Below are 24,174 nucleotides of genomic sequence, written 5' to 3'. Positions count from 1 at the left end.
TACCTCTCTGATACAGTGCGTGAGCTATCTTGAGGTAAAAGCACAGTGGAAGCAAGGCACTTCAGTGTTACCACAAAGTGAGCTCAGAGAGGTCAATCCGAGGTTTGAACTTGGTGAGCTGATCTCTTTTTTAAACCAGGATAGCCCACATATGCATGTTAGTTTACCTGAAGTAAAAAAACACATTTTTTGGCAGTAAAAACAAACTCTTAAGATCAGCTGAGGATACCAAAACCTTTTTTCTAAATGTTATGGTATACTACCGGAGTGCCATATCTCTTAAGTTAAAGAAAAGTGTTAATCACCTGGGAGGAGAAGGCACTATGCTGAAGTTAGCCTGCCCTGTACCTGCCACTGGACTATTCAGATTACGATGAAAGATTCCCTCTGAGAAAGGCCCCCTGTGTCCTATGCAATTATGGGGCCATGCAAATTGGTGTGTAGTATACCTTTTTTTTCCTAAAAAGGTTGCAGTTTCCTGTTTGTGCGGCATAACTCCACCATTTTGCTGTTGCTGCTTCTGTGACATTTTACCTACCTGTGCAAAGCTCCTAAATTCAGATTGGAGATGAGGTGCTGTGCATCTGGGTGGGCAGGCATTGTTCTAAAATATTTTCAAGAAACATAAGAAGACATGGGTACCTCCTGAGGTCTACAGGAGATTGGGGTCAGGGGGTGGGGAAGGGCTGTTGGTAATCTGCATGGTGAGAATTGGAGGAGGGGGAAGCAGTGGACCTAGGGGGCTAAGGAAGGCAAACAGGGATGCTTGGAAAATAAGTTACAAAGACCACATTAAAAGCTCATTAGTTGCAGCTTAAAAATTTGTGTTGTGCATACAACCAAGTTTTAATAGTATGGCTGATGGTTATCAAGCCTATCTAAATTTTAATGCTTCCCCAAGTCCCTCTTACCCTTACTGGGTGTGACTACACAGCAAAGAAAAACCCACGGTTGGCCTGTGCCAGCTGCATTAGATTTTGGGGCCGTTTAATTGCTGGGTAGACTTCCGGGCTTGGGCTGGAAACCCCAGGCTCTGGGACTCTCCGAGGTGGGAGGGTCTCAGAGGCCGAGCTCCAGCCGAAGCCCGGAAGTCTGTAAAGAAATGAAACAGCACCACAGCCCAAGCCCTGCGAGCCTAAGTCAGTTGCTGTGTAGACATACCCACTGACACCTGGATCCCCAGTTAAAATTTCTCCTTGCCTTCCATGTACATCCCTGTGCACATAAACCCCTTTCTGTGGGCTTCTGTTGGATGGATACCTTCTCCAGCAAGCAGAACTGGTACATCACCTCTCTTTCACGGGTCTCTTTCTCCCTTTGGTCCACTGCTGCTTTAAAATAATAAATCTAAGGTTCCTACCAAGAAATTTAGATCTGATGTGCTAGATGAGACGTGGGGTTTTGATTCAAGGTCTTGTCCAGAATAGGGAAGAATTCCTCTCTTTATTTTCCTCCAATTAAGTTGTTACAGTAGAAGCTCAGAATTATGAACACCTGGGGTATGGAAGTTGTTTATAACTCTGAAATGTTTAACTGTAAACAGAATGTTATAGTTCTTTAAAAAGTTTACAACTGAACATTGGCTTCATGCAACTTTAAAACTTTACTATGAAGAAGAAAAATGCTGCTTTTAGCCATCTTAATTTAAATGAAACAAGCACAGAAACAGTTTCCTTGTCAATTTTTTTTAAACTTTCCCTTTATTTTTTAGTAGTTTAGGTTTAACACAATACTGTAATGTATTTGTGGTGTTGTTTTGTTTGGTTGTTTTTTGTTGTTGTTTTTGTCTCTGCTGCTGCCTGATTGCACGCTTCCAGTTCCAAATGAGGTGTGTGGTTTACTGGTCAGTTCGTAACTCTGAAGTTCTACTGTAGTTGCATTCAGCTTGATTTATAGCAAGGTGAATTATCGCTTTGGCAAGACCCCAGGCTATAATTCAATCTGTTCAAATTGAGCTAAAGGGCTGTCTACACTGAAAATCCCACTGAATAACAATTGAGCAAAGTTAGCTCAATCAGGAGAACTTGATTGAAAAAGCACCTGTTTTCCTTGTCTAGCCAAGGCCTAAGAGAGCAAATTGACATCCTACAAAAGAAGCCTGTGTTTGTCTCCTGTGAAATAGTCTGATAATTTTGTAGAGGTATGAGACAATAAGAGATGTGAAGGGCAAAATTTGGCTCCATGGGAATCTCCTAAAGATCGTGGTAATGGCTGCCAAAGCTTGGAGTTAGAATATTCTCCGGCAAGTCTGGCAAACAGGTCTTTGGAAAGGTTGCCCCCATCTGAATCTTGGGGACTGAAATACATAAGAGCCATATTGGCTCAACCTGATGGCCCATCTAGCCCAGGATCCTGACAGTGGCCAGTGCCGGATGCTTCAGAGGGAATGAACAGAACAGGGCAATTTCAAGTGATCATCCCCTGTCATCCAATCCCAGTTTCTGGCAGTTGGAATCTTAAGGATGGTTGGAGTCATGTCTTGGCTAATAGCCATTGATGGACCTATCCACTGTGAATTTACGTAGTTCGTTCTTTAACCCAGTTATTGTTTTGGCCTTCACAATATCCCTTGTCAGTGAGTTCTCTAGGTTGACTGTGTTGTGTGAAGAATTACTTCCTTATGTTTGTTTTAAACCTGCTGTCTGTTAGTTTCATCTGATGACCCCTTATTCTTGTATTATGTGAAAGGGTAAATAACACTTCCCTATTTACTTTCTCCATACCATTCATGGTTTTTAAAATCATAGACCTCTGTCATTCCTACCCTTTAGTCTCTCTTCTAAGCCTGAACAGCCCTTTTTTTCCCCTCTTCTCACATGGAAACTGTTCCATAACGCTAATAATTTTTGTTACCCTTCTCTGCTTTTTTTCCAGTTCTAAAGTATCTTTTTTTTGAGGTGAGACAACCTGAACTGCACACAGTATTCGAGGTGTGGTTGCAATGGGCTTGTATAGTGGTGTTATGATATTTTCTGTATAATCTATCCCTTTCCTAATGGCTCCTAGCATTGTTAGCTTTTTTTTACTGCCACTGCACAGTGAATAGATATTTCCATGATGACTCCGAAATGTTTCTTTAGTGGTAACAGCTAATTTAGATCCCATCATTTTGTATGTATAGTTTATTTTTTCCAGTGTGCATTACTTTGCACTTACCAAGACTGAATTTCACTGCCATTTTGTCACTGGGTCAAGCTTTGCAACTCTTTGCAGTCAGCTTTCTTGAGTAATTTTGTGTCCTCTGCAAATTTTGCCACCTCATTATTCACCTCTTTTTTCCAGATCACTTATGAGTATGTTGAACAGCACTGGTCCCAGTACAGATTCTTCGGGGGACCCTGTTATTTACCTCTTTCCATTGTGAAAACTGAACATTTATTTCTAGTGGGTTTTTTCTTTAACTATCATTTCAACCCATTTGCCTGGTAATGAAGTTAGGTTATCTGGCCTATAATTGCCAGGATCACCTTTTTTTTTTTTTTTTAATTTTTTTAGATTAGGATTATATGAGCTATCCTCCAATCATCTGGTACAGAGGCTGATCTAAGCTATAAGTTATGTACCACAGTTCTGCAGTTTCATATCTGAGTTCCTTCAGAACTCTTCGATGAATACCATCTGATGCTGGTGACTTATGGCTGTTAACCAGTTTGTTCCAAAACCACCTCTACTGACACCTCAGTCTCAGACAGTTTCTCTGATTTGTCACCTAAAATGAATGGCTCAGGTGTGGGGATCTTCCTCTGCATTGAAGGCTGATGCAAAGAATTCTTTTAACTTCTCTGCAATAGCCTTGTCTTTCTTGAATGCTCTTTTAGTTCATTGATTGTCCAGTAACCCCATGCGCTCCCTGGCAGGCTTCCTGCTTCTGATATATTTTTTTTTAAAAGTTGCTGTTAATTTTTGTGCTCTTGGCTCTTCAAATTATTTTGGCTTGCCTTATTGTACTTTTACATGGGAGCAGAAAGCTCCATTCCACTGGGAGGAACAACACTGTGGCTCGTAATATCCTTTAGGTAAATCTTTTTCCTTGCCAGGTGGCTGTCACTCATAGCCATATGACTGCCTGGAAAGAGACTAAATTGGACTCTTTCCATAGCCTAATGTTCAAGATGTACCAATTTTTTTAGATAATCAAAAGAGAGTTCCATTATTGCCTAACACTTCCTTGCTTACCAAGGAATTATTTAATGTGCCTGTATTCTGTCACATTCTGTTTTGGAGAAAGGACTATTTCCTTTATTCTGTACTTCAAATGAGCCTTGCATCCAATCAGTGATATATATGGTCACTATACACCTGTCAATCTCAATAGAAAATTTAAGACAGTTGATCAATTCTTTTGCTTTTCTGCATTTTTTAGTAATGTTGTTCAGCTTCTCAGGACTAGACAAGTATGTGATAAGAATCTCACTGAAATGCAGATTTTCAGTCTTGCACAGTACAGCTGTAGTCATCTTTTTCCAAAAACAAATGTTAGGTGTAAAATATATGAACAGCATTTACTTTGAAATAAATCTCTTTAGGATTCTGAGAAGAGACTTTCCTTTTGAGTGATGTCAGAGTGTTTAGCTCTGCTTATTTCCTTTGAACCAAAAATCTTTTCATGTAGTTTTCAGACTTCAGGACATTTTTGGAGTAATCGGATAGTCTTTTTGCCTGCAAATCTGACTCTTTATAACCAGATTGCACAAAAACCTGCAGTGCAATTTGGCAGGGACAGAATGAATGCAACAAGAAATCTAACAAAAAAACAAGCCCACCTCATAAAAAACTCCTTCAAGAAGTCAGACTGTTTTGTTTAGAAAAGTTAATCCTTCTTCTAAACATACCATCATAAATCATCTCCCAGAGCTGATAGGTTTTCATTGCCAAGTTCTGCTAGAACTTCTTATTTAAAATCAAAATGGAAAAGGTTTTAAAATAGCAGTTCACTAAAATGTAAATTATTAAATCTCATGGTAGTTAAAATGGCTTCTAAACCATACAAATTAAGCTCCAAGATCCGGTTTATGACATTTTGCAACACACTATGAAGTATTTTAACAGCTAAACTTCCCAAATGATTTCAGCTTACCCCCTCCTTTTTAAATAGCCTTTCTTTTAAATGTTAATCTTCAAAGATCTAACATGGGATTTTTGAAGGATCTAAAGGGAATTAAGCACCCAACTTCATTAGGTTCCTTTGAAAATCCCAGGTCTGCACATGTAGGAAAGACAACTGTAACTCTTACACAAATGTAAGTAGCATTCAAGAGCTTGTGTGTAGGTCTCTGTTTTAATTGGTCATTACTTTTATTTAACAGCTTTCATTTTCAGAGAATATTTTTTTTCTGTGCCTTGGACATCACCACTATAAATGAAGGGTGTGTCCGTAAAATAGAGGGCAGCCAATTTGAATAGAGGATATTTGAATCTGGCACTCCCTCTTCCACAGGCTCTCACTACAGGGTCCAGTCTGTTTTTGCCTTGCTCCTAGAAGCAGCCGATGCCCCAAGTAGGCCTTCCATATATACTAAACTGAAGCTTGGCCCATGCAGTTGTAGAGGGTGAGGGGAGACAAATCTTCAAATACTATGAGAGCAGGAGCACTGAATTTGCAGAAATCTACTTCTAGCCTTCCTGACAGCAATTCTATTCACTGTAATCAGGAGACAGCTCTGAGATTCACCACACTAAGTCACCATTGGGAATAGTGTGCTTATCTCACTGAAGGCACCACCCTTTCCTGAAACTCTACAGGGAGCCCGACACCAGTGACTAAGATGGCAACATTTAACTTGTTGAGGCATAGGAGTCCTCAGATATACCTCTTGTGAAAGTCTGTTCTTCTCTTAGCATTCAGCCATGTTGTGGCCTATAGGTGTATGCGGCCGCCTTGCACTGAAATGCCTACAACAAATTCCATAAGAGAAGCTAAGACTTCCTCTGTAAAGAACATCACCATCTTCCAAAGTGTTCCTGGGAAAAGTTCTCTTGGTTCATACTTCCATCTAAAAGTTGGTTTAAAATAGGCTGTGCCATTTCAGATGCTGACATCAACCTACCAAGAACCTCTGGAAAACCATAATCTGGAACCAAGTATCCATGAGCACTGGCTATTCAGTCCTAAAGTAAATGCAGTTGTCATTTCCCACTCTAATTCTACTGACCTGCTTCAATGAGTGTATCCCTTTATGATCCCAGGGGGCAGTCAACATTAAGGAGCTGAGTGGCTCTTGGAGCTCTACAATGGCATATGGCTGCTATCTGGTGGATAATGAAGATCTATCTTTTGGGTTCACCAAGACAATCTGCAGAAGCCTATCTAAGTACATCTTGGCTATTAGCAGTTTCACTTATTTTAATATCGTTACAGCACCGGGGGGCTGTTTAGGGTTTAATGCATTCAAATTGGGTGAGTGTGGGGGAATAACTTCTATCCCAGAACACTGAAAGAGCTGGCACATGAGATTGATTGTATATACCAGTGCTAGAAGTCTAAATAATAAGATGGGTGAATTAGAGTGCCTTGTGTTAAATGAGGATATTAATATAATAGGCATAACAGAAACTCAGTGGAATGAGGATAACTAATGGGACACAGTAATACCAGAGTACAAAATATATCAGAAGGACAGAACAGGTCATGCTGGTGGGGGAGTGGTACTGTATGTGAAAGAGTAGAATCAAATGAAGTAAAAATCTTAAATGAACCAAACTGTACCATAGAATCTCTATGGATAGTAATTTCATGCTCTAATAGTAAGCATAGAACAGTAGGGATATATTACCGACCACCTGACCAAGATGCTGATAGTGACTGTGAAATGCTCAGGGAGATTAGAGAGGCCATTAAAATAAAAACTCAATAATAATAATAATAACAACAATGAGGGATTTCAACTTGACTGGATACATGTATCTGTCATTCAGTCATTGATACATATTGACTGGATACATGTCACCTCAGGACAGGATGCAGAGAGAAAGTTTCTCGACACCTTCTTGGAGCTTTTTGGAGCAGCTAGTCCTGGAATCCACAAGAGGAGAGGCAATTCTTGATTTAGTCCTAAGTGGAGCACAGGATGTGGTCCAAGAGTTGAATATAGCTGGAACTCTTGGTAATAGAAACCATAATATAAATATCCCATAATATAAATATCCAGAGCAGCCCAACACTGTAGCATTTAATTTCAGAAAGGGGAGCTACACAAAAATGAGGCGGTTAATGAAACAGAAATTAAAAGGTACAGCGCAAAACGTGAAATCCCTGCCAGCTGCATGGAAACTTTTAAAGGACACCATAATAGAGCCTTAAATTAAATGTATACCCCAAATTAAAAAACACAGAGAACCAAGAACGTGGCACTGTGGCTAAACAACGAAGTAAAAGAAGCAGGGAGAGGCAAAAAGGCATCCTTTAAAAAGTGGAAGTTAAATCTAGTGAGGACAATAGAAAGGAGCATAAACTGTGGCAAATGAAATGTAAAAATATAATTAGGAAGGTCAAAAAAGAGTTTGAAGAACAGCTAGCCAAAGACTCAAAAAGTAATAGCAAAATGTTTAAGTACATCAGAAGCAGGAAGCCGGCTAAATAACTAGTGGGGCCACTGGATGATCAAGTGCTAAAGGGTCAGCAACATGTCAGTGGTAAAAATTTTGAGGTCTGTAGTAATTTCTCAAAAAATTGAATGATTGAATGACATAACCTCCCCAAATGTCTGTCACTAAGTATGGTAATTTTGTCAAGTGTCCATCGTGCAACATGGTGGTGCTGACGATAAAGCCATTGTGGAGAAACTAAATTAATTTTCACCATTGGTCTTCATGGCTGAGGTTGTGAGGGAGATTCCCAAACCTGAGCCATTCTTTTTAGGTGACAAATCTGAGGAACTGTCCCAGATTGAGGTGTCATTAGATGACAAATTGATAAACTTAAACAGTAATAAGTCACCATGACCAGATGGTATTCACCCAAGAGTTCTGAAGGAATTCAAATATGAAATTGCAGAACTACTAACTGTAGTCTGTAACATTTAAATCAGCTTCTGTACCAAATGACTGGAGAATAGCTAATGCAACATCAATTTTTAAAAAGAGCTCCAGAGGTGATCCTGGCAATTAGAGGCCAGTAAGCCTGACTTTGGTACCAGGCAAACTGGTTGAAACTATAGTCAAGAACAAAATTGTCAGACACATAGATGAACATAATTTGTTGGGGAAGAATCAACATGTTTTTTGTAAAGGGAAATCATGCCTCACCAATCTGCTAGTATTCTTTGAGGAGGTCAACAAGCATGTGAACAAGGGGGAATATAATGTCAAAGGCTTTCTGAAAATCTTAAGTACAAGGTCCCTCACCAAAGGCTCTCAAGCAAAGTAAGTGGTAGTGGGATAAGAGGGAAGGTCCTCTCATGGATTGGTAACTGGTTAAAAGATAGGAAACAAAGGGTAGGAATAAGTGGTCAGTTTTCAGAATGGAAAGAGGTAAATAGTTGTGTCCCTCAGGGATCTGTACTGGGACCAGTTCTCTTCAATATATTCATAAATGATCTGGAAAAAGGAGTAAACAGTGAGGTGGCAAATTTGCAGATGATACAAAACTACTCAAGATAGTTAAGTCCCAGGCAGACTGCGAAGAGCTACAGTGTTGATAAATGCAAAGTAATGAACATTAGAAAACATAATCCCAATTGTATATACAAAATGATGGGGTCTAAATTAGCTGTTACCACTCAAGAAAGAGATCTTGGAGTCATTGTGGATAGTTCTCTGAAAACATCCACTCAAGGTGCAGCGGCAGTCCAAAAAGCAAACAGAATGTTGGGAATCATTAAGAAAGGGAGAGATAAGGCAGAAAATATCATATTGCATCTATATAAATCCATCCATCTATAACAGGATTCAAAAAAGAACTAGATAAATTCATAGGATAGGCCCATCAATGGCTATTAGCCAGGATCGGCAGGGATGGTGTCCCTAGCCTCTGTTTGCCAGAAGCTGGGAATGAGCGACAGGGAATGGATCACTTGATGATTACCTGTTCATTCCATCTGGGGCACAGGGCATTGGCCACTGTTGGAAGACAGTGATACTGGGCTAGATGAACCTTTGGTCTGACCCAGTATGGCCATTCTTATGTTCTTATGTATATTTATTAAAAGTACTTGTTATCTATTTGGGAGTGATACCGTATAACTAGTGAATAGTTACTGTCATACACATATTTAAGAAAAGGGGAAAAGAGCAATCCAGGCAATTAGATCTGTTAGTCTGTACCTCAGTAGTGTACAAGGCTTTAGAACAAATTATGTGAAAGAATAATTAAATTAATGAAGGCAAACGGAAAAGGGGGTATAATGCAACGGTGGGTTTGCCAAAGATTGATCATGCCAGACTAACCTGATTTCCTTCTTTAAGGAGATAACTGTTTTTTTCAGATAAGGGAAATTCAGTTGATCTAATATACTTGGACTTCGGTAAAGCATTTTACATGGAACCGCATGGGAAATTTAGTTACACTTTAGATGATGGGGATTAGCACAAGATTTGTGAGGTGTGTAAGGACCTGGCTAAAGGGAGATGGCAATGGGTTATGCTGATAGGTGAATGGCCAGACGGTGGTTGCCAGTGGAATTCCTCAAGGACTGATCTTGGGACCAATCTTATTTAATATTTTTATAAATTAGCGTGGCACAAAAAGTAGGAATGTGCTAATGAAATTTGCTGACGCTACCAAGTTGGGAGGGATCATCAAGGTCATCCAAGTTTTCCTGAATAATATTCCACTCACCCTCAGTGTTGAAGACTGGAATAACAAAAATGGGATGAAATTCAAAGTGCAAGGTCATGCACTTAGGGTCTGATAAGAATTTCTAATGTAAGCTGGGAGCTCATCATTTGAAAGCAACTGAGGAGGAGAAAGACATGGGTATGTTGGTCGATCACAGGATGACTATGAATCACCAGGGTGATGTGGCTGCAAAAAAGGCAAATGTGATGATGCATTTCCAGTAGAGAGAGAAGTATTAATGCCATTGTATAAGGCACTGGTAAGACTTCATTTGGAATATTGTGTACAATTCTGGTCACTCATGTTCAAGAAAGATTAATTGAAACTGGAACAAGTGCAGAGAAGAGCTACTAGGATGACCAGGGAAATGGAGTGGAAACTGGAAGAGATTTGCTTGTTCAGCCTGGCAGAACAAAAGTTGAGAAGAGGATATGATTGCTCTTTATAAATACATTGGGTGTGGGGGATGGGGAGGCAGGAAGGTAAACACTGGAGAGGTGAATAGCTGTTTAAGCTAAAGAATACTTCTGGCACAAGAACAAATAGGTATAAACTATCTATGAACAAATTCCAGCTGGAAATTAGACGAAAGTTTCTAACTCTCAGAGGAGTGAGGTTCTGGAACAGCCTCCCAAAAGAAGTTGTGCAGACAAATTAGTTTTGAGAGAGTTGGACATATTTATGAGTGCTATGATAGGGCTGTTTGTAATGATGGGGTGCAGGGTTCTGCAGCCCTTGGAGTCCCTTGTGGTTTATATCTTGTGTTCCTAAAATCTCATGCTTCAGCTGATAACCTATAGAGGTCAGGAAGGGATTTCTCTCCCACTCCCCCAAATGTATTGTTTTAATCTCCTTCCCCTGAACAATCGGGGATGGCCCCAGTTGGGGATAAGCACCAGCCCACCCCACTCAGTGTCCTGAGGTGGTACCGACCATTCTCACTCTGAGGCTGACTGGTCCTTGCCTGTATACTCAGTGTCTGACTGATTGCCATATGTGCGGTCAGAAAGTAACTTCCCCCAGGTCAGATTGGCAGTGACAATGGGATTTTTTCACCTTCCTCTGTAATGTAGGGTGCAGGTCACTTGTTGGGATCATCAGGCTATATTTCATTTAATCAATTTCCTGCCATTGCAGGGCCTTGGGCACTAGTGCACCTTGGTCCCTCCTGTTCTCTGCCTGTGGCACATGATAATCTCCTCTCCTGTGGGCTGGAATATTTTGGTCGGTGGGTTTAATGTTTGTGTGTAGGTGACCTGTGATATGCAGGTCAGACTGGATGATCTGGTGATCCCTTCTGGGCATAAACTCTGACTCCTGGATCAGGACCTCTTTGTGATAGATGCTGTATAAATAGAACAAAAAATGCGCCTTACCCCATAGAGCTTACATTCAAAAATATAAAACAAGACAACAGTTCGTACAGATGGAAAACAACCAGGAGACAATGAGACATTATTAGTCAGCAGTGGTCATAGGACACTAGCGGCCTTAACACTCTGAATTTTTTTTCGGTATCACTGAGAAGGAGAGTTTTAAGGAGGGATTAGATGATAATACTTTGTAGTTGCTTATGGGGAGCTCCTTCCAAGCGCAAGGGGCAACCGAGAAAGAATGAAGGTGTTTGTTTGAAAATTTAACAAGTTAAGTGTTTAAAATTTAAAATGTACAGAAATCTGCTCATCAGAGATACCACTAGATTTGTTTGTTGCCATTTTTGGGAGGTGAGGAGAGCAGGGGAGGATAATAAAACTGAGGTTGAGATTTTCAAAGACGCTGAATTCCTTTAGTTGCCTAACTTTCATGGGCTTTCAGTAGTAAAGAGCCTGACTCCTTTTTTAGATGCTTTTGAAATCTCAACCCTAAGTCAACAAGACACTTATAACCACCACAGCCCTCTAAAACACAAACTGTGTTAATCCAGTGGTTATTACTTCAGGGAAGGCCTGAAAAGAACAGATGGACCTTGAACTATGCCTCAAAAATCAATGGACTTGGGCTTTGTAGCACCAGTGTGGTGAAATGAATTAAAAAATAAGAGGCCATCCACTGAGCACACTGCTGTTGGCACTCAATATTCAGTCACTTTTCAAATACTGCTGGTCTCTCTCCGGAGACCAGGGCACCCTCAAAAAATGGTTGCACTGTGGTTGACGGCTCCAGGTGAAGTTCTTGGGAGCTGGAGGTCCTTGCCTATAGCTGACTCCCTCCTGCCAGAAAACAGAAGATAAGTTTGCTTTATCTGTGGGTCACAATGTGAAGCCCATGTGCCTGCATGTTTCTTCCCACATAACATCAACTACATAAACTGAGAACTCTCCCCAGAATGCTCAATGAAGTGACTGTCTTTTCAGATGAAAGCATCTCACACGGTGTCTTAATAACAAATTATAAATGAAAATAATGAAACCAGCATGTGTACAACCAAGTAAACTCTTTGTAGTAGGGACTTCCTTTAATTTGTCTGTAAAGCACTATGTTTATTTGGGGAGTTATATAAATCTTACTACTCTTGTATATTTGATACCTATCTACTACCATTTTGGATACAACAGAAGTGGAGAAAATGTTTATGTATCATTATACTGACTTTTCACCTTTGTTCATAGTGGTTTGTATCTTTTTGATTTCATTAATATACCCTGATCAGCTTTGTCAACCTTATCTTTGTCAACATATGAGCTCTTCGTGCTTGTACAATTCCTAGCGTAAAGGGGCCATGATCTGGATTAGGCACTCTGGATGCTACCATATTATACATCTTTAATATATAATAGAACAGAATGAAGTCCACCAGTGAGATTCAGTAATAGAAAATAATTTTAAAACAATTTCTTAATATTTTTTTTTGTTTTAATATGCATCCTTAAAGGGGATGATATTGCAGAAGATTGTCAGGAATATCTATAAGATAAATAGCAAAGCATTCATGCGTAATATTGCCTACAGTTACTCTACTGTATTAATTTGATTTCCTAGAAGCTTTTCATACACTTTGACCATCTCTTTTAACTTTGAGGACAATGCCATTTCAAGGTATTTTTAAAAGCATCATAGATGTTCTTAAGATAATAGTGGTTACAGCTTATTCAACTTGGACATAAAATTTACTATAATGAGTAATCCTGGGGCTACTCATGATATTAAGTACTGTGCCTGGTGGTAAGTATTTGCAGGTTTGCACCTGAAGTTGGTTGTTAATGGAAAAAGATTAAGATTGGTTTTATGTGCAGAACTAAATGGAAAGTACTTAATAAAAACAGGTTACAGTTTGAGAAGAGTGGCATCATCAGTGTAAACAGTAGTGATCCAAAACGCAAACATTTTGTAAGGAATTTTATTGTTTTTGATAAAACTTCAGATAATGTTTTGTTTTTAAACCAAAGGGAGCCATAGTGTAGTATCTCAATTCAGTAACTACAGTTTCTTCGTCAAACGATCGTCCCTGTTGTATTCCACTGACGGTTATGCACGTCTGCCCACCCGGAGCTTTTTAAGAGTAGTAGTGTCCCTTGGTCCATGCATGCACCCTTGTTTCACTTCATGGTACTGACTGAGGTAATAAAGGGCAGAGTGGACCGACAGCACGCTTAGTTCCTTTTCACCACCGCATGGTCGGTGCTTCTGCTGTTCTCCCATCCCTTGTGACGCACTTCCCAAACTTAGCAAAAACCACTGTTTTATTCTTGCACTTAGCCTTTTACTGTTTTTGTAATAGTTTTTAATTATAACAGCCCCCTTCCTTTTCTTCCCTCCCTTCCCCCAGCACCAAGCCTGAGTACATGATTATGCTGAAGATGAGGTTCAAGATCTGTGCTTCTTGCCTTTGCTCGTTGGACCAGTGATTAGCACCAGTTCTGCCTATACTGTTTGGGGGAAGCCCATGTCATGTCCAGGTGCCTTATCTGCCTCCTCCTTCCCTGCCTGTACCTGGGAAGGCCAAGTTCTCTGCCTCAAGAAGCACCTCATAGAGCACCACAGTTGGACTCAGGCCGGAGATCCTCTCTCCCCTTCCCCCTGGTACATCAGTCTGAGCACTCAAGGAGTTCACCTCCTACCATGGAGTTCCAATTTGGTTCCACTGGTACCAGCACTACAGAGCCTGTGCCGGGGCTTAACTGTGAGGCAAGGAAGCATGCGCATAAGCATGGCAATAAATCTTCCTCAAGGCCTAAGAAAGATGCCGCATCGTCCACAAGTTCCAGTCACAGAGAAGCAGCATGATCCAAGGTCCGCAAGCACAAGAAGTTGCATCAGAAGCCAGACCCATCGGTCCCAGTTTCGGAGCAGCGTACCTCCTCTGCATTGGTGCCATTGAAGTCCCAGGAGTCGTCGCTTCCGAGGAAGCCCTCCACTCCCGTTCCAGCTCCGGTTCTGTCTGTGGAACCTGTGCTGTTGATACCAGAGAGGTTTGAATCCACTCCCAGCCCTCATGAACTGATTGCCCTGGGTGCAGTGAGGTCTCCGCATTTTCTGGTGCACTCACAACCTAAGCAGGCCCACTCCCTTATGTTAGGCATGCCGCCTTCAAGTCATGTTCCTGCATGCTCCCCTGTGGCTCACGCCACTCCACCAGCTCCAGTGGCATCACCCTTTGAACAAGGATCTGACTCTTCATCAGAGTGGGAAGACTTCGACAGTACACATGGTCCACCGTTCCTGTACTATTGACAGAATTACATGACAGTTCCACCAGCCCAGTGGCACTATCCTGCCCTGCCCCAGCACAGGAGTCACTGATACCCAGCTCCATTGGGACAACCACAACAGCTGTAGGATCTGCCTGGCTGGCTGTACTGGGGTTCTTGGTGGCTATATCTGCCTTCAGAACTATCCTGGTCTACCTGGGAGGAATCCCATATTTTGCCACTCCACCCTTCGTCAAGTTGACATTTGGAACCAGGACTGGAGGATGCACCAATTAGCCAGGGTCTGACAGTACTACTGGATACAGAGCGGTTCCCCTCATTGTCTCCTGATGCGGCTGAGTCATCGACATAGTCTTCTCCCCCGACGACTACTGCCAATTCCAGGAACACTTGGGGAGGGTGGCACCTACTCTACACATTCTGTTGGAGTTGATGCAGGACAGTCAACATCAGTTGATGGACATTCCGCATGCATCGATACCAACCAGAGTGGCACTACTGATCAACGATGCCATTCTCCAACCAGCCCACACTTTCTGGCATACCCCAACCACATGAACTCCCACCCCAAAGGGATCTGAGTTTTTCTTACCCTCCACAACATTTTTTGGTTATCTAAGCTGCTTCAGAGCAAGACAGGCAGCAGCACATGCATTCCAACCCAGCTGACAAGAAGAGGTTAGACCTTCTAGATTGCAAGGTCTTTTCCTCATCCAGCCTTCAGTTCCGCATCTCTTACTACTTGGCACTGCTGGCTAAATATGACTTCTTGAAATATGGCCAGTTAGAGGACTTTGTGGACAAACTGCCCAACAGGGTCATGCCCGCTTCCACTCTGTTCTGGAGGAAGGCAAACTGGTAACCAAAATGATGCTACAGACTGTGGTAGATTCCACAGACACATCTTTGCTCACTGTAGCTACTGGGGTTGTTGTGAGGAGGGAATCCTGATTACACTCCTCTGGTTTCCCTAGAGTGGTTCAGAACATAATAAAAGACCTCCCCTTCGATGAAGCCCACCTTTTCAACCAGAAACTGATGATTTCCTGCATTCACTTAAATGCTCTAAAGCCACTCTGCGGTCGCTGGGTATTTATAAAGTTTTATCGTCCATCTTCTGCACAGTGATCTAGAGCTTCCCAGGTTTTCCACCAGCGAGCCTATTAGCCTCCCTAAAAGCATCCTGAGACCCAGAGGTCTGTTTGGCACTGTCCTCCGCACAAAACACCCTATCTTCATGTAAGTTATTTCTGAGTGCATGTAAAGAGCCACCTTGCGCCCCACCACTTTTACCAGTCACCCCCCTGGTGGGGGTGCAGTGTTGAGCTTTCTACCAGCATGGATCCCTGAGATTTATGCTGGGCCCTTGACCCTTCCAATACAGAGCTCTCCCATTTGGACTCACTACTGCTCCCTGGACCTTCACCAAGGTTTTCTCTGTAGTGGCGGTCCACCTCCGGCATTGAGTCCTCATCTTACCTTACATGAACAGTTGGTTGCTAATGGCACGGTCCAGATGAAGAACTCAAGCGTCAACATCCCAGCTGATCATGCTCACCCTGAGGAGAGGAGGAGAAGAAATACCAAAAAATTTGACTTTGGCTCTCATACAGTCCCTGGAGTTCATTGGAGCACAGGTCATTGGTTGACATGACCTCTGCATGTGCTTACCTGCCAGAGGACCAGTTCTGAACCCGGCTGGAACTGATCATTTTGTTAACTTCCAACCACTAAGTTCTGATCAGTGCTTGCCATTCCCTTCTTGGCCATGTGGCACTGTGCCCATACCATTGTTGTTTCTGCTGTCTACAACTGTGGTTATAGAGCCCATTCTCCACTCCATTCCTTGGATGCCATTCTGACTGTCCTCCCTTCAGTGTTGGACAAACACAAATTAGGTTTGCTCCAGGATGTCCTTCCTTCCATCCTCCCCAAGCATGCTGATCATTACAGATGCATTGCTGGATGGATGGGGTGCCCACATGACTCAAGGAACTCGAACTGCTTGGAAGTACAGGCTGCATATCAACATCCTACTGCATCGGGCAGTACAACGAGCATGTCACGTCTTTCTCCCATCCATCCACTCCCGTCATGTTCTCAAGTTGGACAATACCACTACAGTTTACTACATAAGCAAGCAAAGGGGTATGAGGTCTCCAGTACTTTGTGCAGAAGTGGTACGCCTCTGGAAATAGTGCATCGTGCACTGTATCCTGTTGTCAGCAGCCTATCTCCTGGGGACTCAGAATGTAGTTCCATATTCTCTCATCAGGAACTTTGTGACTGACCATGAATGGGAGCTACATGACTCAGTAGTTGCAGACGTTTTTGTTGTTTGACGTTTTGGTGGCTTTTGGCCAGGGATCTCATTGCCTCCAACGCCAAATACTCCCAGTACTGTTCCAGGGGCATGCTCAGAGCCTGCTCCCAGGGCAATTTCTGGTCCTTGACTGATAGGACCAGATCAGTTATGCCTTCCCTCCCTCCGCTTCTGCCCCATGTCCTTCACAAGATTTGACAGGAGAGTGAGAGGGTCCTTCTGATCACCCTGTTCTGGCCTCTCCAGTTCTGGTTTCCCCTTCTTCTCCGCATCATCCACTCATGGTACCAACATTTCCAGAACTCCTCACTCAACACAGAGGCAGGATCAGACACTCAGACCTGCAGATGCTTCACCTAAGAACCTATTTTGTTGATGGGCATCTTCGCTAGTGTGGCAGGAAAGAGTCCATGAGGCAATCCTACCAGGCCAAATGGAAACGTTTAGTCTTCTGAGCCCAACAGTCTGGTACCTGGCATTCTGCTCCTCCTGGACTATCTCCTATCCCTAAAAGCATCAGGACTCGCTCTCAGCTCCATCAAGGTGCATGTCACAGCCATTAGTGTTTTCCACACCCTCTATGGAAGGACACAGTTTTTACTCACCCATTGACCGTTAGGTTCTGGAAGGGCCTTGTGTGAACATATCCCCTTGTCCAACCCATCACTCTGCAGTGGGACCGTAACCTTGTCCTAATGGCACTCATGAAGCCACCCTTCAAACATCTGGCCTCCTGTTCTCTTTCTCTTCTCTCTATAAAGGTTGCCTTCCTGATAGCTACCATCTCTGCGAAAAGAGTTGGCGAAATGGGGGGCTGATGGCAGACCCCGCTTTCACCACATTACATAAGGGCAAGGTTTTCCCATGCTTACATCCTAAGTTTTTTTTCTAAAGGTGGTTTCCTGTTTTCACCTCAACCAACCCATACGCTTTATTGCCGCCTTTCCAAAGCAGCACTCTTCAGCAGAGGAATGACAAGAAGAAAGTCAAGGAAAGCGTGGGCCCTTACTGAATGAGGGAGGCAACCTAGTGACAGAGGATGTGGAAAAAGCTAATGTACTCAATGCTTTTTTTGCCTAGTCTTCACAAACAAGGTCAGCTCCCAGACTACTGCACTGGGTAGCACAGCATGGGGAGGAGGTGACCAGCCCTCTGTGGAGAAAGAAGTGGTTCGGGACTGTTTAGAAAAGCTGGACATGCACAAGTCCATGGGGCCAGATGCGTTGCATCCGAGAGTGCTAAAGGAGTTGGCGGCTGTGATTGCAGAGCCATTGGCCATTATCTTTGAAAACTCATGGCGATCGGGGGAAATCCCGACGACTGGAAAAAGGCTAATGTAGTGCCCATCTTTAAAAAAGGGAAGAAGGAGGATCCTGGGAACTACAGGCCAGTCAGCCTCGCCTCTGTCCCTGGAAAAATCATGGAGCATGTCCTCAAGGAATCCATTCTGAAGCACTTAGAGGAGAGGAAAGTGATCAGGAACAGTCAGCATGGATTCACCAAGGGCAAGTCATGCCTGACTAATCTAATTGCCTTCTATGATGAGAGAACTGGTCCTGTGGATGAAGGGAAAGCAGTGGATGTGTTGTTCCTTGACTTTAGCAAAGCTTTTGACACGGTCTCCCACAGTATTCTTGCCAGCAAGTTAAAGAAGTATGGGCTGGATGAATGGACTCTAAGGTGGATAGAAAGTTGGCTAGATTGTCGGGCTCAACGGGTAGTGATCAATGGCTCCATGTCTAGTTGGCAGCCGGTATCAAGCGGAGTGCCCTAAGGGTCGGTCCTGGGGCCGGTTTTGTTCAATATCTTCATTAATGATCTGGAGGATGGTGTGGATTGCACCCTCAGCAAGTTTGCAGATGACATTAAACTGGGAGGAGAAGTAGATACGCTGGAGGGTAGGGATAGCATACAGAGGGACCTAGACAAATTGGAGGATTGGGCCAAAAGAAATCTGATGAGGTTCAACAAGGACAAGTGGAGAGTCCTACACTTAGGATGGAAGAATCCAATGCACCGCTACAGACTAGGGACTGAATGGCTAGGCAGCAGTTCTGCAGAAATGGACCTAGGGGTGACAGTGGACGAGAAGCTGGATATGAGTCAACAGTGTGCCCTTGTTGCCAAGAAGGCCAATGGCATTTTGGGATGTATAAGTAGGGGCATTGCCAGCAGATCGAGGGACGTGATCGTTCCCCTCTATTCGACATTGGTGAGGCCTCATTTGGAGTACTGTGTCCAGTTTTGGGCCCCACGCTACAAGAAGGATGTGGAAAAATTGGAAAGAGTCCAGCGGAGGGCAACAAAAATGATTAGGGGACTGGAATACATGACTTATGAGGAGAGGCTCAGGAACTGGGATTGTTTAGTCTTCAGAAGAGAAGAATGAGGGGGGGATTTGATAGCTGCTTTCAACTACCTGAAAGGGGGTTCTAAAGAGGATGGCTCTAGACTGTTCTCAGTGGTAGCTGATGACAGAACAAGGAGTAATGGTTTCAAATTGCAGTGGGGGAGGTTTCGGTTGGATATTAGGAAAAACTTTTTCACTAAGAGGGTGGTGAAACAGTGGAATGTGTTACCTAGGGAGGTGGTGGAATCTCCTTCCTTAGAAGTTTTTAAAGTCAGGCTTGACAAAGCCCTGGCTGGGATGATTTAATTGGGGATTGGCCCTGCTTTGGGCAGGGGGTTGGACTAGATGACCTCCTGAGGTCCCTTCCAACCCTGATATTCTATGATTCTAGGGCATGGTTGGTCCGCCCCACCCTTTATCACCTCTGTCGATATGAGGTGAAACAAGGGTGCATGCGGAGACCAACAGACATTACTACTTTTTAAAAGCTCTGGCTTCGGGCACATGGTGCATGCGCATAAGCCTTGGTGGAATACAGATAGGGACCACACATATCAAAGCACCTCCAGTTACAGGTAACCTCCTCTTTCTATTAGAGCACACAAGCAGATGAACAAAATTATAATTCTGTTTGGCTTTAAGAAGATTCAGTTTGAATGATTGCATACATCAGAATGCTGAAACACGGTTATAAATGTTTTTAAATGTACTCAGAACTCCATAGTTTGACCCTTTCTAATCTTTGTCTACAGGGCTCTTCTAGTTTTATTTAGATTTATGCAGTGATGGGAGCCGTATAAGACCTTAGGTACAGATTTAGGTGCGTGTTCTCCTTAAGTATTAAACTGCCTCTAGTAGTCTTGCTGCTCTGTTTTGTTTTTGTAGGCTGTGAGGATATTATTGCTGAGAGCATCTCACTAGACACTTTAATTGCCATTCTCAAGTGGAGTTCTCAGCCATATGGCTCCAAGTGGGTATACCGCCAAGCATTGCATTTCCTCTGTGAGGAGTTTACCCAGGTCATGACTTCAGATGTCTTTTATGAACTGAGCAAGGACCACCTGCTGACTGCTATCCAGTCTGACTATTTACAGGTAAATGTTTAATCTCCTCCTTCCAAAAGTAGTTAATTATGTTTTGAAGCTGTATTTTACATTTAGCAGAAGCATTCAGAGTGAATAAAATCTTAAATCTTCCTAAATGGGAAGAATAGATATTAATATTCTTGTGCATTTGTGTGCGCAGAATAAAGCTTTCTCTTTAACTCACGTATACACAAAAACCACAGTAGAGGAACTGATTAAGGAAAGTACTTTGTTTTCTTGACTTTTAACCTAACTTAAACTGGCTGTATAAACTATTGCTTGAAAGTCTAAGAGTAGTCCACAGCTGTGAATTATTTTAAATGAAACAGTTCTAGGTTAAACTTTTGCCTTGCCTGTTTAAGTTTTTATGGAAATTGCAGTCTCAGTTTTGCTACTTTGATGTGTAAACTGTGTGCAAGCATTATTTTGGTTTGTGTTTAAACATACTGCTTATTTTTTACCTTAGAAATATTGATGATTACACTGATCTTCTGTGAGGATGTATACTGTTTGCTCTTACACTTTTATTGAAGGGGCAGAAGTTTTGAAACCATAATATATGGCCTTTCTCTAAAATGTTCATTAGTAATTTAAATTAGATGTTAACAAAAACTAACAAAATTGATTTGAAGAGTCTTAATAAAAGTTTCTTCTTTCATTCTTCAACTCCTGTGATGTGGCCATTTCACTAGTTTTCCACTTATCAGGTTCTGTGTAGCCTGGAAAACTATGAACTTCTAATGACTTTGAACTTCTTTCAACAAGTGGAAAAAATTATCATGGGTGGCATCAGCCCACATCTTTCCTTTCCAAATCACCTTTTTAAACAACTACAGCCTGCTCTACACTGGGGGGGGGGAGGGATCAATCTGGGTTACGCAACTTCACCTACGTGAATAAAGTAGCTGAATTCGACGTGCTTAGACCTACTCACTGTGGTGTCTTCACTGTGGTGAATTGACTGCTGCCACTCCCCCGTCGACTCCGCCTGCACCTCTCACGGTGGTGGAGTACAGAAGTCAAAGGGGGAGTGATCGGGGGGTTGATTATCATGTCTAGACTAGACACGATAAATCGACCCCCGCTGGATCGATGGCTGCCTACCAATGCGGCGGGTAACACAGACATACCTAAAGAGTAGTCACTCAGATGAACCTTTATTTTTGTACTTTCCCACCTGTCTGTTTTCTCTTTCCTCTCAAAGTAATTATGTTTGCAGTGTGGCTGAATGTGTGAGCTAAATCTAGACTCCGAATGACATAAGTGCCATTCTGTGGCAGTGAAATTCAGCCAGCAATGCATTTAGCCTCTGTGTCCTTTCTTCCCTTCTCATTTAGAGTCTGCTGATTCAAGCCAAAGCTCCTCATAATTTCATAGTGATGTGCTGTAGATCCTGGAATAACTTCTGTAACTTCTATGGCTTGATGAAAGTTCATTCTTAATCATGATTTATTGGCATTTTCTCATGGTCCCAGACTGCTAGTTCTTGTAGTTTGGCCCTTGGCATCCTAGAAATAGACAATAGGCAAAGAGTAATGGCCATACTGCGCCACACAAGTGATCCATGAGTAACAGAGCTGGTTGGATGTCTTTTGACAATGTTTTTCATCAGAAAATGCCAATTTGTTAAAACTAAGACTTTTTTGCAGAAACATATTGGTTTCAATTTGAAGATTTCTCGTGTGTAGGATGGAATTTCTGGTCAAAACTAGAGAGAGACTCACTGTATAGTTGACTGATTAGGGCATTTTCCTGGGATGTTTTAAAACCAGGTTCAGATCTCTCTCTGAATTAGGCAGAGCAGGGACTTAAATCTGAGTCTCCCACATCAGAGATAAGTGCCCTATACGTGTGTAAGTAAGAAATGTCTTTTGATGTGGAACAAAAACAAATGTCAAAACCTCTCCTCACCCCCTTAAATGAATTCTTGTTTTCTGACCAGCCCTAGTTAGTAAGCTTCTGCGACTTGGGAGATATGTTGAAGCAGTTATGCTAATGGCCTGCCTCTCTAACACCTTTGTCTTAGAAGAAAGGTTGTAACTATGGGGCAAAATTTAAGAACTTAAGAGTGAAACTATCCAGGCCATGTCCTAGAAGCTTCAGTTCTGCAGCACAAATCTGTCATGTCAGTCTTTACATTGGGTGTTCCCAGTCCCCAGGGCAACTGGGGGCAGACCAGATCTTTTTCTCTGAGCCTGGGCTTAGAACCGCACCTCAGGAAGAACTCTCCAGAATTCTCTGCCTCCAAGTAACAGACACAATAGTCTCCAGGTCTCCATCCTTAGCAGAGCTTTCAAAAGACGTTTAACTAATGTCTTGGTTTCTTCAGTGGCTTCCAGGTATTCCTCAAAACTACAAAAGAAAAGCAGAAAAATGTGTTTGGCTTTCTGAGAAGGATTTGAAGGACAGCATCTCTTCTCCCTTTCCCACCCTCAGAAATGGCAGATGGAGAAAACAGGCCGAAGGAACCCAGCTCCCAGCTGGAGTATGGGCAAGATCCACACCAATGGACTCAAACAGGCCACAGTGAAACCAGCTCCCAGTAGGAATGGGTCAAGGTCTCTGAGCAGTGCTTCAGGATTGGCCCTTTCCTGGGAGTGGACCACTTCAGAAAAGGAGGCTTGAGAAAATCTGAGAACTGTATGCAGTAGAACTCACTCATTGCTCCAGAGGCAAGTTGATTCTTTCCCCAAAGTAAATTAAAATATACCAACATGATTAAGATCTTTGTTAGCATCAAATGATGCAGGTTGCAATAGTCCATCTCGTGCTCATTGGAACAGTAGCACCAGTTCCATGGAGAGAGACACATTTTGGTACAGTCACACAATTGTCTGTGGTACAAAATAAAACAATGCAGCCCATTTAAGATCTCAGGTCTTAGCTCTACAAGGAGATATACATTCCAAATGGAAATACTGAAATCTATCATTACAGAATTATCTTCCCAGAGTTTCAGAATATGAAAACAAACTCCTGGAATCTAGTGAATATATGATTGGGGAGAGTCACTCAAAGATACTTTGGCTTCTGTTACAACAAGCATTTTCAATATAGTATAGTCCCCTTTTGGACTTGCAACTTCTGCATGATTATTCACAAATGCCATATCATCCCTTCCTTCAAGCAAAAGGGATTTATGTCTACCATTGTCCAACTGGCTTCTCATCATGTTATGCAGGGCCCAGAAGCCATCACCAAGTCTCTAGAAACATGACTTTGAATGAACAAGTGGAAGGGCCAGTTACAGCCTTCACAAAATGTGGACATCTTCTATTTTCCAAGACCACCTTTATTTCAGAAAAGAGATAGAAGATTGTGTCTTATTTGCCAAAAGTTAGCACATGCCTCCTAAAATAAACTGAGTCAGTTCCTGGGGTAGTGGGTCTTGTGTTAACACCCAGCACAATTCTTGCTTTGTTTCCAACCATGAATTGCAACAAATCAGTATATATAGATCTTTATCCAGATCTATAATCTCATAGTGAACTGGTTCTTAATATTATTTAAGTTACCAGATGTAAAGTCCAGAGAATCTGGTCATCAGTGCAGGTCCCAGATTGCATGTAGAAATATATCTAGACTCATATGACTTCAGAGGGGCTGGGTGGCCCAAGGAGAAGACATGGAGTATACCCTGTCTCATGCGATGGACCATCACGCTCACTCCTTCATTTTTAGCAGATGATTCTTCAGACACATGGGGTATGTTTCTAAAAAGGCAAAAAACCTTCAGCACTCTTTGGAGAAGCAGCTTTGCTCATGTCCTGTCCATGTTCACTCTGTTCCTCGGGGTTCTACACCAAGAAGGAAAGTTAAGGTCTGCCAGCTCAGCAAGACACACTTAGAACTGAGGGAATGCTGTTGACCATCTAGCCTTTAAGTGCATCCAGTGCTGCCTAACCCATCAGCTGGGAAGCTGAGAGAGAGGAACTATGGTCACTTGTTCTAAAATGGTGATAAATATTGTACTAGCATCTTAGAGGAAATTT

The 24,174-nt window shown here is 42.5% G+C and overlaps 1 protein-coding gene across 14 annotated transcripts in view; it reads left to right on the top strand.

The window, feature by feature from the left end:
• The window catches only part of BTBD7 (BTB domain containing 7), a 114,632-nt gene that overhangs the window by 59,840 nt on the left and 30,618 nt on the right, over positions 1-24,174 (top strand). For 10 of the 14 annotated variants that reach the window (XM_073349493.2, XM_073349495.2, XM_073349494.2 and 7 more), the window contains one exon: positions 19,983-20,191. The exons of 3 other annotated variants lie outside the window; for them this stretch is intronic. In XM_073349493.2, the coding sequence (XP_073205594.2) occupies positions 19,983-20,191 (209 nt within the window). One more of the 14 variants, XM_073349499.2, reaches the window with a different exon arrangement.

The sequence above is a fragment of the Lepidochelys kempii genome, chromosome 6 (genome assembly GCF_965140285.1).
Source record: "Lepidochelys kempii isolate rLepKem1 chromosome 6, rLepKem1.hap1, whole genome shotgun sequence".
Taxonomy (NCBI): Eukaryota; Metazoa; Chordata; order Testudines; family Cheloniidae; genus Lepidochelys; species Lepidochelys kempii.
This window is presented reverse-complemented; position numbering and strand designations above follow the sequence as displayed.